Source organism: Trachymyrmex septentrionalis, unplaced genomic scaffold (genome assembly GCF_001594115.1).
Source record: "Trachymyrmex septentrionalis isolate Tsep2-gDNA-1 unplaced genomic scaffold, Tsep1.0 scaffold127, whole genome shotgun sequence".
Taxonomy (NCBI): Eukaryota; Metazoa; Arthropoda; class Insecta; order Hymenoptera; family Formicidae; genus Trachymyrmex; species Trachymyrmex septentrionalis.
In genome coordinates, this window is record NW_017304406.1 from 1,365,033 (window position 1) to 1,382,573 (window position 17,541).

Below are 17,541 nucleotides of genomic sequence, written 5' to 3' on the forward strand. Positions count from 1 at the left end.
TCAAATCGTTACCAAAAAAAGTAACAAAAAAGTAACAAGTAACGCGTTACTTCCCAACCCTGCTTAAATACGTATAATTTGATAAACATATTCGTTATTCAAAGCTAAAATCAAATGGAAATTAAGCGGAAACCAAACGATTATCGAATTCTTCATCGTTCATCAATCACTCGATAATTCAAGTTGTACGTGTTTAAGTATAACAATTAATGCAGTGCTTGTAATCGCTCAATTCCCGGGATGTTTTGATATCTTACTTAATCATTTTTTATCAACAAATATGTATCAGATTCATACTTCACTTTTATACGTGTGTGATTTCTCCCATGTTCCTAATATTTCCCCAAGATAAGTGGACATCGCTCAATTCCGCTTAAATATAAAACTTTTAATATAATATATAATTTGTACATCTCAAAGTTTTCTCATTTTAATCGAAATAACAGTCCTAACTTAATACTCCCCCTTTCCGAAAGTTGAACAATGTTGATTATTCAGGGCTGTGTCAAGGGTGGATCTTTCGGCGGCGGTCGCCTGCAGCAGCAGCAACACCAACCTCTCCGCCATAGGCAGATCGAGTGCGTTTTCTAGTAGCAATTGGCGACTGACCGCTGGTTCCGCGCCGAACACGCCGAGACCGACGCCGCCGGTCTCGCCACAACGATGGCCAAGGCGACTATCGAATCGGCAGACGCCGCAATTGCCGGCACCACCAGAATCGCATCCTCCGACGATGACGTAGCATCGGGAGTCGCGCGGTTCTCTGTCGAGCCTGATGGAATAACCGAAGGAGATCGGCGAACCGCTCGAGGATTTTATCGTCAATATTACGTGCTTTTCATCGTTGGGGCTGATTAAATTACGTAATTGCTGTCATTCTTTGACGATTGGGAGCGATTCGGGATGAGTCTTGAAAAGAGATATATCCGATAAAAGAGAAAGGAAAGGTTTCGAAAAAGGTATATTTATGCATTATATAAAGACGTGCCTGCGAATGTGTTTTTTTTTTTTTTTTTTTTTTACATTTGGGACATTCGGGATATTTACTGGAACGTATAGTTGTTTCGAGAAACAATCACAGTAAATAATGATCTATGTGATTTTGCAAGATAATGCCATATTTGGCTTAGTTCGAACTCGTCGGAGCGGCGACGAGATTTCCGAGGGAAACCGTCGATCATACATCGAATGCGTCGTAACGCATTGTTGGAAATTGTTGGTGATATTGACTTATATAAATTGTTACAAGTTGTTTGCTTATATACAGCGAAAGTGCTTTTACCGTGGATAGGATGGGAACCGATGAAATTCTTCTCGTAAGGGAACACTTCGTGTTTTATGTGAGTTAATTTCGCGTCCCACAATTAGATCTTCATCCCTGATTAGATTCTCTCACGAAGAAATATGTACGAGTAACGCTATATCGACGGATACTGACAATGTCTGTCATTTAAATATATTATGAGGTTGAATTGGTACGATCGCGTATGGATCGATCTGTGAGGTGAAGTAGTAAATTGGAAAGATTGACACATTCGGGACATGGAATTAATCCTTTGGGGCTTTATCGGTTACAACGATAATTGCGTGCAATTAAGTGCGAGAGGTTATTTCGCGCTTTTATGGCGTAGTTCAATCGCGCTCGTTAACGATTCATCGCGTGCAATTTTTTTCTCGATAATGCGTGAATCGTTAGCAACTAATCACTGGTTGTGAAAAGGAATATTGCTCAAAACGGCAATTATGCAATATCTAACACAATAATGTTTCCAAAGGATTAATAAAAAAAAAAAAAAGGAAAAAATACATATATATAATCGAACGCGCGAGCGTTCGAACGTAGATCGATAGTTTTGCGTTCGATCGCGCAAAGTGAAGAGTCGTCGAAGAATATTTTTCGATAGAACTTGCGGCGTACATGTGTGTGTGTAAGAATTAATATAGATGAATCGTGACGTATCAAGAGATCGAGAATATGCAAAATGTCAATTTGCTTCCAGATCTATGCGCGATTTAAGACTAGACTGGTCCTATGAAGGACCGAATGGTTTTGTGCGAATCGTAGTAAATGAGGGATCTTCATTCCACAAACCTGTTCCATTAATTTCGTTCGCAACCGTCCATATGATTGTTGGCTTTCTAGCGAGATCGCACTGTTTTATCACAAATTGTTGAAGAAGAAGGAAGAAATACGTATATATACACATATACATATATACACACATATATATATATATATATACATACACAATACACATATGTTGGAAATATACACATACATTGTTGCGCGAAGGGCTTTCAGAGAATTTTATAAGTGCGCCGGTGATCGCAATTATATTATTATATACGAGTAAAGTAGTAAGGGCATTAGGCAAAGAGTTATTGTTGTCTCGTCAGCACGAGCACCAGTCGTTTACGAATGAGTCGAGATAACGTCGCTTCGATCCCCCTCAGTATTCCTAGCGTGTACGATAAAGTAATGTAGATCGTTTTTAAATCGTTCCCATGTACGTTTCACGTGGAAAGCTATGCATCGCGGCAAATTATTCGATGTACAAGCAATCATCATACCAGTCGATTTCTATCAAACGCGCATTTTTTGTCTCCATTAATCGCGTACATTTTCTAAAGAAACATGCATTCTATCCACGAACAAAGTTGGAGTCATATTCTAGAGACGTTCTCTCTTACAGGGGAATAGCAAATTCATAAAATATTTTTTTAAAAAAATATTAATAAACAATTAATTTTATTGTACTACTACATACTAAAAAGAACAGAGAAATTAGAGACATAAATTATTGAACTTTAATAGCAAACTTGTAAAATCACTAGATAACGTTGAATTCAAATTTTATTGAATTTGAATTAGATAAAGGTAGAGTCGTAGTTATCTACGAAGTAACTGAAGAGAAAAAGCAATATTTTACACAAAAAAAAGTATTGTAATATATATATATATAGAGTGTCTCACTATAATCGTACAATATTTTAATAGCTTCTGGAGTAAATCTCAGTATTAAAATGTCAAGGTCATAATAATTTTCGAGTTGTAAGCCAAGTTAGCCAAGTTGACTAATGGTACCGTGCAACATTTGCACGTTTGCGGTAATTGTATAGATCCGTCATTTATTACTCATTTTCACGTGATATTGATTCTTGCTGTTCGGTTGATTTCACATTTTAGATTTTAGTGTCGTATGTATAGATATCATAGATACATATCTATATAGATATATATATTTATATATACATTTTATAAGATGCATAGAATAGAATATTCGATATTTATTTTATAAAATGTTAAATATTTTGGGACGGTAAAAGCTCTGTTTACATATCGACTGGCACATGATAGCGCACGATACGTCATTTTTGCATATCGTTGCGTTATTCCTTGAAATAACTATGATCGCGATATTGAAAGCGCCAGTTACGTGATCTATTTTCTATATTGTTAGAAATTGCGATTAATTTCTGCGTTATCCGTAAAATCGGTAAAATTATCGATGATTATTAAGGTAGATATTTGTCTACCTATGCATAATTTATTTATTTATTTAAAATAAAAATCGGTAGAAAATGGGACTTGTACTGTTCTATGGCAGTATTTGCGGCTGATAATTATTTTTTAATAATATTTGAATTGAACACATCTTACATCGAACGTTGAATTCACTGCTTTAGATATAACTTTACCATTATTGTAACTCGAATTGCCGGATTATTATATATAGATCATTAGTAATAGTACACGGTCGGATACAGTTTCGGATCAGATTTCAACTTACAGAAAGCCATGTGTCCGACCACAGATTAATAATACGTATTCTTCGTGAATTATGTAATATTGAACTTTTTTTATTTGATTTTTTTTCTACGTCGTCAATACATTTATTCATTTATTATTTAAAATATCATTTAAAATGTACGATAAGTTAATAATATGAAATATGATTTATTTATTACTTAAAAATCGACGTTATTCGTTGTTAAAAACAAAAGATATATCTTTAAAGAAGATATTGCTAAAATCAATATTGCAGTGAGTCTTTTTTCACGTTGTTTCTTTCGTCGCGATGTAATAAAATACACGTCGCGAACAATTGATGTTAGAAGTGCCGCCTTAAGTGCCGCACGGTCGTTGTATTTTGGTGATTAGTGCGCGTGCGATTGTAATTAACTGTGTCTTTGTGAATTAAAGTTGTGTGAGTGCCATCGAAGAAGCAGTGACAACGAACAAATAAGAGAAAGGGAGAAAAAAGCCTTGGAGGCATCAAGTGACGGTTAAGCATCTGTAGGGTGAGTGAATTCTTTCCGTTTATTCAGTTTGTTTATTTAAGTGATTTATGTGAGAATGAGAAAAAGGACTTTTATTTACAAAACTTTATAAAGACTTTATTTGCGCTTAAGAGAAGACAGCTTTTTTTGACAGTTGTATGATTATTTTATTAAATATCTAATTAATAAATTAGAAAATGAAACATGCATAATTATTTTTGACGATTTGTATTATGCTGAATTTATTCTGAAATTATTGCTGGTATATTTTGATCTTATACTTTGCCATTTATAATTAATATGCATATTATATCGGTAACTTTCGAATTATCTTTATTTGATAATGGATGGAATATAATATTAAATAATACAATGGATTTATTATTCTGCAATAGATGAGATAGGACACATTAATACAAATATTTAATCGTGGGAAATATATAATTGTTCATTGATTTAGGTATTATGCATTCAAGAATGTACACATACAATACTCATAGAGTTTGTTGTCAACGCATTATTGATTATTCGGTTATTTATTGGCTCATTTTGATGTTGTATTATAAACAATGGAATATCAATTCCGATGTATACATAAATCGCTTCGAAATTTTGAGAAAATTTTACACTCATAAATACAGATAGAAAATATTTTAGTTATAGCAGAAATTTCACATAGCAATAGTTTGATAAAAAAAGATAAATAATGCTGCAGTAATTTTCTACAGTAAAACATGTAAGGTTAATTTTATTTTTTTCTTGTAGGATTTTCTCATGGATGAAGATAGAATAAGATATTTTTAAAAAATGATATATACATTGTGTATTTCTGTATGTAATTATGTATATTTTGTTATATATGAATATATACACTTGTGTATATTCATGTATAATAGAAATAAATTTATATATGCCCATAACCACGATAACAAAAAGTTGTTAATATTTATTTACTTTAATGTATTATCTCTTGTTCCTTTTCATATATATATTTTTAAATAATTAAAGTTTTTATTACACACTTCTAAACTGTTAAGCAATAACAAATTAAAATACAAGGTTTATTATATTAATCGAAAAATGTTAAGACGATAAACAATAACATAATTTATTATTTTAAGATGACGTATTTAACAAAACGTTTCGAGCTTTACTTAGCCCTCCTCAGCCGTGTATAAATTCAAATTATTTAAATTTCTATATTTTAATAAAATTCGCAATAATTATCTCAATATTAAAAATCTTTATTTTAGACGTATATGTGAGAAACACAATCAATACTAGAAATTTAAAATGCCTATTACGGTCGAAGCTGGATCTTCATTGCTGTAAATAATTCAATCTTGAATTACTAATTTATACTACATATGTACTTGCATATATTATATATTATATAGTAGTCTTTTTTGAAGTGCGTGCCGAATTGTTTTTGCGCACTATAAACGCAATTAAAACTCTAGTATCGCGAATTAAATTGATAAGCAATTTTTAATAATTTGATACTACAATCAAGCATCATATTATAAAGATGTTAATATGTTGACTAAACTGTTAATAAATTTATTGCAAAAAATATCAAATTATAAAAAATTTATAGTCCGGAAAAACAATTCGGCACGTATATAAAAAATTACTACAATATAGTATATATGCAAGTATAAATTAGTAATTCAAGGTTGAATTATTTAAAGCAACGAAATCCAACTTCGGCCGTAATGCATTTTAAATTTCTAGTAACAATGATCTCACTTTGTATTATGACTTTTCATTTTGCTGTACCAATACACCATAATGCTCCTGAATTGATAGGGGATATACTCCACTATTCTCACTGGTAACCGAAGAATTAGCTTTCAAAAAACTGAACTTATACCTTGATTTCATGACTATCAATTGCATTATGATGTATTCGTACAACAAAACGGAAGATCATAATAGAAAGTGAGATAATTATTGCGAATTTTATTAAAATATAGAAAGTAATTTGAATTTATACACGGCTGAGGAGGATTAAGTAAACCTCGAAACGTTCTGTTAAATATCTTATCGTAGAATAATAAATTATATTATTATTTATCATCTTAACATTGCTCGATTAATATAATAGGCCTTGTATTTTTAATTTGTTATATTTTTAAAACATAATTTAAAATCTGCATTTCAAATTCTCTCTGTATTGTATATTTTTTTTCCAAAAAATTAGTAGTATATAATCTTGAGTAGTATGTAATGTTACGGGTGCGTTCCGAGTTATGCATGAAGTGCATGATGTATCGTTTTATTCTTCTCCATTAATTGATTAACAACAAAGACAAATAATGCATCATGCGCTTCATGCGGAACGTACCTTTAATAATATTGTGTAAAGAAAAGAAGAAGTCGGAAAATTTTAAAATATTAGGTGTAGTAAAAAGTCATCGCGTATTTTTTAGCTCAAAGTTGTATATACAATATCTTCGTCAATAATGAATGAAATTCAAATTTAAAAAAAGGGTTTTAAAGCTTGAAATCTCTACTTTTAAAAGCTTATCACATTTTTTAAGTTTATATGAGTTTGATAATTTTTACATACCAAAAACTACGAGCTGAAAAAGACGAAAAATTTTCTTCTCACTTTGTGGATTTGTAACGTGTCCAAAACGAATTTGAGAAAATTTTCGATTACCTATCGTGAAAGCTTGATACTTTCCCTACAAAATCGTTTTTTTTAAATATTCCTACGACTTTTGATTACTGAGTTATCGCGGATTAAATAAAAGAATTATTTTGACTTTAATTGCTCATAACTCCATTAAAAATTGTCGTATCGTATAATTTAAAAAAGTGATTTTTAAAGCTGAAACTTTACTCTATCAAGATATATTTATATTGTTGGTAAGAAAGTAATTGCGGTTTTTACTGATAGATGTCTTTTAAAAAAACGCGATGACTTTTTACTTAACCTAATATATAAGTATTATACAAATAACAAGCACTAAAGAATACGTCATAGTCAAATGGCAGATTGAATTAAATTATTTAAAGCCATCGCGCGTTAGTAATTATTATGTTTTTATAATGCGTAAATTTTATCTTAGGCTTTCAATAGTCTGTACATTCATATTGAAAAGTCGCATATAGCGACTTTATATCACTTAAAATTAAACAGGTATCCAATAATTATTTCATCGTAGAATAAAATATTTGAATTCGCAATAAACTATTTACAGTTTTTGAGATGCTTATTAGCATCAGTATTATTATATTGTTTTTTAATTTAATATTATTATAACCCTATTTCTAGTTCATGATTGTGTTTCAAGATTGGAAAAGATTCAGCGCGGGTTGCAGAATTGGATTTTCACATAAATTGACACCGAAATATTTAAACACTAAGATTCACTTTAACCAAAAATAGCATTAATTTCTTTTAATTACAGTTTTTTATGTAAATTTCAGAATTACATAACGATGTAAAATGCAACAATGAATGTTGAAATGTCAGATATTAAATGATTCTGATAGTATTTTGACAATATATTAAATAAAAGTACATATTAACATTTAATAGGTTATCTGTTTTAATAAAAATTAAAAAAATTATATTTTCTAAATAGAATCTTTGTAAGAGTATTAAAAGAAATATTTGATATTTAAATAGGCAATTTAGAATCAATATTGTATTAACGCAAAAATTTTATTTTAAAATATTGGAAATATTGATATGTCGTATAAAACAAATGAAAAAATGATAAACCTGACAAGAGTGATTGGTTCTCATACATATAAATTTTATGCAAGTACAATTTTTATATTCATAACAAAAATACATTATCTTTGAGAAAATACTAATTGAAGTAAATTTTATGTTTGACTAATTAGGAGATTTAATTATTTTGTTATTTAATTAAATTATTTATTTAATTATGTATATTTATCTGTGCTGAGCAATAATAAATTAATAAGAAACGTTAATTGAACAAGTATAGAAACGCAACTTTGAAACATTAGAATTTTTTACTTTAATTAATTTTCAACATGTGCTATTGAAATATGATAAGTATGAGACACTCTCTATATTATAAACAAAGTAATTAGAACTAAAACTACTTGATTAAGATTCCTCAAAATTATATCTTGAATTAAAGATTAAATAATTAAATACAACTCTGTTCGTGAATTAGAAAAAGAGCAGAGATAATTTTTAATACAGATCGTTGAGAAAATTGGCATAACGTTGTTATAAGCTTTTTTGCGAACGCACAATCGGATTTTCGTTTTACGAGAAAGTATAGCATAGAAAATGGGGTAATTCCGAGTTTAATGTTGCAACGTCTGCTGTTGAAATCGCGTTCGTGAAACAGCTGCGCCATGTGTTTGGCTTTAGCGTCAAGCCTATCTCCGACGTGAACAATCGCGACCGTAAACTCGCCCGTAATGTTATACGCGTTTGTTTAATGTTTCCCATAAAACCGCGATAATTAGTTCGCAACCAAGCATCTTAACATTGATCGGCTGTATGCCAATCGGACGTATGCGAGGGCGATCGAGGATGTGTTCGTACATATCATCCGCATTTAAATCCACGTACCTACACACATACATATGTATATGCGTGCACATGCACACACACACACACACATACACACATATATATATATATTTTTTAAGGTCGCGATATACGAGAGATCGATGTATTCAAGCAGAGAGCTGGCGATCAGCTGTAAAGAATTTAAATCTATGCATTTAGCGTGCGTTCCAATCTCACGGAGCGAGGAGACTTTTCTCGACTCGAGAAAGAAACATTTATTTTTCATTGGGATTTTCATTTACGTCCTTCCCGTTGCTCCTGTTAGTCGTATAAAGTGGTCCAAGAGGAATAGAGAATACAAATCTGTGATCGCGCTATATTTTTGAGAGACCTACGAGGAGACTCGCTCCGTGTGACTCGGACACTTTCTATAGGCGATGTACGTAGATGGTTCTACTTTTTTACAGCGTCAATGTTAATGATCACATGTAGGCAGGTAGATAGGTAGGTAGGTAGGTAGGTAGGTAGGTAGGTAGGTAGATAGGTAGAGACATTCTGACAGCATCGAAAGTGGTATCGATGCCAAGGAAATGAAATATCTTAGCTTATCGATTTGAAGCATCGCTAAAACGGTAGCTAAGTCTCCGACATATAACGTGTAATCGAGGCCGATAAGCGAGCGACGCAAGAAACATGAAAAGAAATCGCTGAACGATACGGCGTACAGTGATGACTGAGAATGATTTCGTATCGGTAAAATTTAACGATGTATCTATTTCACAAGATTGGGCAAATACGACACATTGTTAAAAGAAACCGTTTATCACAAACGGCAAATCTTATTATAACGTCTCTCTTTGCTTCTTCATTACCGATGGCAAATTTTTAAACATTTCATTTCATTCCATTCTAAATTTGAATATCGCTCTTTTGGTTTAAAAGTGACACAACGAGAAATTAAGTGTCCCAGAAAAGAAGAAAGACTATTTTTCAGCTTCACAGAAAATTCTGGATTAATCAAATAATATATATCGACAAAAATAATATATTTTTAATATAATCAAATGTCATTTTCGTTTCACGATTCTTGAAAACAATCACCTTTTGAGTTGTGACAATGTTTTATAAAATTAAATCAATACAATTTTCATGATTGATAGAGCAATGTTTATTTTCAATTTAATAATAATAGCTCGGAAATCATATTTTTCGAGTAGTTGTGTCATTTTTTAAATAAGAGAACGATATAAGAAATATTGCAAAAGTATTTCAAGGTAGGTTCTTGTAGATATAAGTAGTCTTTGAAAAAAATTGTCTATTGCGAATCTCCTCACGAAGTACTCGGTAGTAATATTGGTGGTTACGTAGATAATTCCGTAGTTATGTAGATTAAATATAAAAGTAACGGTCCACTTACTTTGGTCGGGAATCGCAATCAGCAGTTTTACCTATCCGGTCATTACTGTGCGGCAGTGGAGGGTACCACCATAGGATACGGTCAACGCGATGTTACGAAAGCTTTAAAGCAATTTTTGATTGGTCAATTAGTAAAATTCTTTTTTTCCTAATTGGTCGACCAGACGCTTCAAAGCGTCTTTTGTAGTGAGACTTTGACCGCAGTCATAATCGCATAACGTCGCGCCGGCTCGGCCGTTGCATGTGCAATCGTGATTTTCTAGCAATAAGCGGAGATTATCGACGTCCGCGCGAGCCGGCAAATCGCGCGAGAAAATCGCGAGCCGCCGGTTATCGCTCCGTAGATGTTAGCGAGCAAGCTTAAGCGTTTATTAACACTGCTACGAATTGAATCGTGCGATTCGTCCACGCGCGATAGCGCGCCCATCTCTGTCGTACTTAGAGATCCATTTAGAGGCTCACGATATTTATTTTTCTAATACCGGTTACGTCCATTTGATTAGGCGATTCAATTGCGACGAGGGGACTGCGAAGAGCAAGGCGACAATTTTAGTCGGTGATGGAACGCGGACGTTCGTGACGTTGACTCGTATCTTCGTCTTATATCAGCGGAAGCGACAAATCGTACGATAAGTTGTTGTATCGCGAGATTACTGTTGCACCGATAATGTTATTTTAAGGCCACTCATGTGATATTTTTGTAAGCTGCAGAAAGAAACGTTTTGGTTCACGCTGAAAGTGCTCGGCGAGTTATTATTTCACCTTCCGGTGAGCGAGAGCCACCACTTCTTCCCACCGACAGTATTTCTCCACCTCCGTTCTTCCTTTCATTGTCATGATAACTATCCACGATAACTAGTGAAAGTTCCGTTAATTTAACTTTAATGAGTTTGCCCTGACTTGGGAGGTTATTTGATCAGCAGTTTCTATACTTCTCATCCATACCAGCCTCTCGCTATCATCTTTTCTGTTTAATATACGGGATGAATACAGATATATAGGAAGGTCTCCGTGATTAATTAGCTCAATTTTCGTAGTTCCGAGATACTGCAAACAAGGATTCAGATTATCGTTAGCGTTGCAGTTAACCTCAAGCCCTTCAAATACGCTGTATCTGTATGACGAAACTAAATTATGTTAATATCGATTGATGCGTTTGATTGATGGCCTGTTTATACAGGTATTACACGGGGTGTCCGTGAGAAAACGTTGACGTTTCCCGGAGGTTCCCCGATTTACGGAGCCTGCGTCTGCCAATTAATTCGCGCCGCGGAAAATGAAAGCGAACGAAACGTAAGAAACAAATTTTGTTAATTATAATTTTAACTAAGCTCCGATAATCCGCCGATGGCGGTGAGTGAGCTGTAAATTTAGCTCTTATTTGTAACAAACGCGATTTCTATCGCTTTCCCTGCCCCTCTCTCTCTCTCTTTCTCTCTCTCTCTCGTTCACGGCGCTTTAATTAATCCAAAAATATCGTACGCCCGCAAACCTCAAGATAAATATCGGAGTGAATTTTAACGTGTAATCACTATCGTATTCCAAGGCGTTGGCGGTAGCTTTTCTCACGCGACACCCTGTAAACGGCCTGTGAATTCGTATCTATATTGATGAACAGTATCGGCGCGCGAGACACGAGAGACACGTAACAAGGTGAGAAAACGACAGCGAGGACGATCGATTTGCCTTGTTAATTATCACATTGGAATAGCAATGCACATATCGGCATGTTCGTGCATACATTGGGAGGGGCACCGCAGGACCTCCCATGTATACGCCGCCAGCAGTTCATATATTTGTAGTACAGAGTCGCACGACATTAATTATCCGATCTCGATACTCGAGTAATTTGCCCCCCTCTCTCCCTCGTCATCGTTTCCTTCTCTCTTCGCCCTTCCTAGCCACAATCTGATTCGGCGATAACCAGTAAGTGCGATACGATACACGAGGACCTTCAGGAATAATGTACACGCGATACAAAAGAGTTGGCGATTAACTGCGGCCTGCCACATAAAAACGTCATTTGCATATCTAAAAAAAGAAATGTTATTTCGAAAAATACACACACACACACACACGAGCCGAGTGTGTGTATTTTTACAATACACTATAAATATTCTTATTTATTTTATATTTATAACTCGTCGTTGTATATCTTCATCATTGTTGCGTTAATCCTTTCGTGCATATTGTCCGTGAGAAGTCAATATAATTTTGTACTAACAACCTTCAAATGATCGTATTTGACGGCACGGTTGAATACACGCTTTACTCGGTGCTTCCTCTTCATGATCAACCATGCGTTCTAGATCGGAATCGCATTAGGCGATTGTGAAGGCCAACTCGGAACGTGGATATCATTTCTGACCTTTCCACCTCGCGGCTGCAATGTTCCGGATCGTTATCAGACCATAACTCGACAATGGCGAAGACTGGGATGATTTAGTAGTTGAGAAGTAATGGCTGGAAAGGTAAAAACACATAATTCTTTTTAATTAATTAAAATAAATCTCATTTTACTTGTGAGCTTTGTGAGATAATAACTCTTTCTTCAGCAGGCACAACAACTCTTGCGTGACTGTGTATGTAAATCCCCTCAGGGGAAGATATGCTCTTAATTCACTCGGTCTAAGTTTCGTTTCAATTAATATTACAGCAAAGACATGGTAATTAAAGTACGCTCTGTATAAATAATAAAACATTCCCGCTACTTGTTTTCGAGGGCAAGCTTTCAGCGTTAAGTCGCTAAAGTTCTTGCCACTCGCTCTCCTCCTTTTAGTCTACTTTTCCATCATCCTCCCCTCGCATCTGCCTTGCAGCTTCACTTCGACATTCTCGCGCGTCCGTTGAGATTTATCTCGCGTATACTTCCGTCGAGTGCTCGGCAGAAAAGTTGATGGTAGGAACTATGCAGAAAACACATATATAGCTGTCGACGGGTGAGCGTGGTAACCGTTAAAATTTACACTTTACATTCTGCAAAGTTACACGACGAGTGACGACAAAAGTTACGGTTAACCGGTTCATCTTGGGCGTCTTCGCGCGCAGCCCGGATTGCCGCTTCCATCTCGCAATTTCCTTCGCGACGTAATGCGAACGACACAATGCGTTAATATTAAACGCCGCGTTATATAACAGGAAATTACAATTTACGAGTGAATTATTATATCCGCGTGTAATGCGCGCGGTTGTGTTGTACATACTATATATTATTACGACGCCACGCGGTCACGCGTGCACAATGGCGGGTTTATTCACAATATATCGGACAGCTGAACGTTAACAATCAAATGTCACAATTGATTTTCTGCGGTGTGACTGGCGGTATTGTCGAAATCGAGATGCCTCCCCGTTCGCACGTCCCATTCTCGCGCGCGCGCGAGAGAGGGACATTTTTGCACGTCGAACGGTGGTTAATTAACTGTGTCGATTAATTAGATAGCAATATCTCCGATATTGGCACGCACGCTGCGCCACTACGATATCGCCACGTTCCAACAACCAGAGATTTTACATCCCCGATGATTATACCGGACCTTTGGTTTACGCTCGTTTGTCAACTCATCGAATAATAATTGCTTGATGCCATAATTATAGGATATTTGGTAATTAAATCGGGAAGGTGTGGGGAGCCTTTTGATTTGTAGTCGTTTAAAGATTCAATTGCAATTTCATTTGTCCGATGACAGTTCCACAGACAACGCGTGCAATGTCAAATATTAATACCTTTCGTTGGTCTCTCTCTCTCTCTCTCTCTCTCTCTCTCTCTCCCCTCGTCTCTCATGGATACATAATTAAACGATCAATAAATAAAGCGGAATTATATACTACGCGAGGTCATAATCCCTCGCCATTGAGCGACCGCGCGTACTCAAGCCGGTTATCCGGCTCTAGGGATGTGTGAATTTATAATTAGCGCGTCATTTGTTGTAGACCACAAATGCAATCTCGTATTCATCGCGCAACAACACAACGGGACCATACATTTTTGATGGCATACCAAACAAATTGACCGGCGCTCTTTGAAATTGCGCGCTATACGAAACTAACGAAGCGTATGTGTGTGTGTGTGTGTGTGTGTGCATCGTCGATGCTCGATTCATCGGCGTGCGCGCGTGGTAGAATCTATCCTTGAAATTTACATTATATAGCCGTCGAAAGATAAACCCCCTTCGCCGTATATATACCGACGTTTTTAACGTCGCCTCGGCGCACCGGCACCGATTGCGCATTGTAATTTTCACGCTTCGGGTCGCACCCGGCCGGGGTCCGTGTGCTTACGTTTATGTGCGAATGCACGTTTCGCGATATTTTTGGCATTATGCAAAGTAACCAGTCTTTTTTATCACATAGATATTATCGCAAACATTCTTCTCGGCCTCGCGTTGCGGCCTCGTCCGCCGCCCCGCTGGCAAAGTATACCGCATTAATTCGGCAGACCGGTTTCTGCTGGAGAACTGCAGGAAATAACAAGCTCCCTGCTTTGAATAAATTTGACGTAGAAATAATTAGGGAAACGCATATATGCCCTTCAGAAATATTTTGCACAAAGAACTGATGGATGCGCGTTGTTTGTTTTTAGTGTGTGTGTGTGTGTGTGTGTGTGTGTGTGTGTGTGTGTGTGTGTTACGTCGAGGTAACACGAAAACAGTCTACCGTTATTATTTGTTCTTTTGTATAAATATCAATACGTATTTATTCTCTTTTATACAAACATTAATATATCCAGTGTTTTGGCCGTTTATTTAACACACACGCAAATCTTGTAAAAATAGCACGGACGATTCGTCGATTTCGCCGATATCGCCGAAATTTCTTGGCTCGTACCAACGCGGATCAATAGAATAAATCTTTATACTTGCGTGTCGGTCGTATGAATTCTTTCGAATGAAATTTGAATATTAGTCCGTACACATATTACATATATGCAATTGAAAGCGCGTAGAAATTTATTGAACGTCAAAAACTTTTCTGCCGGACCACGCGCGAATCGAGTGACGTGCGAATCGATTTTTTTTTTTTTTTTTCCGCGAAGCTCGCCAAATAAAGTTCACAAAGTTGGGAAATACTTAGGCGGACGTGCCGTAGTACGACCGTCGTATTATTGTCAAGCGTGAGCCATATGTTTTGCGACAGTGTGCAAAAATTAGAGCATTGTGACAGGCGGTATAACGATATGTCGAGAGCATGCACGCGAACGTCAATTCAAGGCTATCGCATGCGTGTAGGTATACATACAATACACATATTTTATGTTTTGACGATATCGCGCCGTATAACATAGAAAATCAGTCTGGCGTTTATTGGGGCGTGACAGGCGAGCCTTCGCCATCTTGAATAGCATTAAAACGATTTGCAACTGCATCGCGTTATGACATTTTTTCCATTAAAGCGCCGCGAGCCGCGAGTGTAATTATTTCTGTCGAATCGAGATTGGGGAAACGGTTGTGAGGCACGCGAGCCGTGGAAATACTTGGATATGATTCTCGGAAGATTATTTTATTAAGTCTTCGGATTAGTAGACTTACAACCGCAGAAATAACTCGACCTTAGCGCACCGCGGAGAATAGCGTTATCGGACGTGCGATTTATAGCCATAAAAGTCATATATCTTGAAAGGTTGAGTAATACCTCGCGCTGGCTCGCGTTCGGATAATGTTAAGAGCGCGTAAGACCAAGGCGTTTATGACGTTTGTCGGTTTGCAGGTTTAATCCTTGACTGATGTACGGATCGATATACATCCATTCATTCATTCGGTCGCACGAACGTTTTCCGACGTTCATTAAGGGAGCTCCCGCGTCGAAGGGACGAAAGAACTCAACAATGCCATTTGTTCGTGTCGGCCCACGCTGGGGCGGCCGAATGACCTCGTGGTGAAAACGAAACGACGTATCTGTCGGTAATTGCATTAGGAGTCAATGATAATTCCACGTCTATCGTCGGACGACCATTCTGCCGTGGTTCCGGGTCGATCTACTGGGCGGTCCCGGGAAGCATCTATCGTGATAGGGGAAAAAAAAAAGAAAAGAACGCATGGACAGGCGCCACGGATAGGCGATGCCAGTTAGAAGATTCGAGGGAAGAGAAAAGATCGCGTCTCGCGGGAGCGATCAAATTATCGGGGAAACGTACTTCAAAGGACCGACTCTCTTCTCCATCCCTCTCCTCCGCAGCGAGGAGAAGGAGAGAGCGCGGTTAAATTGTCGCGGTAAAGATCGCGAGTGAAGTGAAGTGAATAGCGGCGTGACGCGCAGTGGTGCCTAAACGGATGAAAGAAGGAATTTCCAAGGTAAAATGTTTTCTTTCTTTCTTTTCTCTCTCTCTCTCTCTCTCTCTCCTCTTTCTTTCATCATTACCCGCGTAATCGCACGAGTCGATTAATGAAAAGTCGCGGACGAAACGTTTGCGAGTGGCGTCCGCGCGACAGTGGCGTTTTCGCGCGACAGAAACGTTACGTAAATGAGGGGTTTAACATTTCGCGAAATTGTTCTCCAATTATTTAATTATGTTGAAAATTAATTTCGGGAAATGAGACATGTAACATTTGCGGGTAAAGTTAAAGAGCTGTTACATTTTTTTTTATTTCCAGTTTTGCATAATTCCTCGTGTTGTCACGATAATGAAAATATCACGATGCTTCATTAAAAAAAAAAAACCTATCGAAATAAAATGGCTTTTACGGTATAGTTCGACTAATATTTTCTTTAACATTTCTGACAGTTTTGACGTACCGCCCGTATATATGCGACAGTCATAACAATTTGTATGCAAAAGGACAGTATTTTATAAGCGATATGAACTAGTTCAAGTTGGAAATGATCGAGAATAATTTGCAGTTGAGATGATACGATCTCATCGGTCTCATCGGTCTCACACATGATGAACGAAAGAAAATAATAAAAAAAAGATATATCGTATTAATGTGCAAACGTATAGAGATGGAGATAGAGAGAGAAAGAGCGGGAGGGGGGGGGGTGGGAGAGAGAGATTAATATTAGATATTAAGAGGAATCGTCGTTTAATAAACAGTTTCCTTTGTTAATACACCACGCGTTTGCTCGATATAATGAAGCAATTATAACATTGTGAGGTTTCAGCCGCAAAATCCCTCTTAGGCACCACTGTGCGGCGCGGTGGGTACAGCAAAGTCGGAACGTGAGGTCGCGCGGCGCGGCGCGGCGCGGCGCGGCGGACCCGATCGAGCCTCTTTCTACTCACCGACGGTAGGGAGGGCCTGCGGCCCGCGGGGCAGGAAGGGTTCCAGGGATAAAGAAGGGGGAGGGAGAGAGAGTCGCGAGAGGGTTGGCGTGGCAGAAGGCAGGGGGGGGGGGGG

The 17,541-nt window shown here is 36.7% G+C and overlaps 1 protein-coding gene across 2 annotated transcripts in view; it reads left to right on the forward strand.

Annotated features, from left to right (window-relative positions):
* Positions 1-742, forward strand: part of LOC108756408 (dual specificity protein phosphatase 15-like) — a 12,523-nt gene extending 11,781 nt beyond the window's left edge. For both annotated transcript variants that reach the window (XM_018500180.1, XM_018500179.1), the window contains exon 8: positions 499-742. In XM_018500180.1, coding sequence (XP_018355682.1) covers positions 499-742 — 244 coding nt within the window. The remainder of the gene's footprint in view (positions 1-498) is intronic.
* The last annotated feature ends 16,799 nt before the right edge of the window (positions 743-17,541 follow it).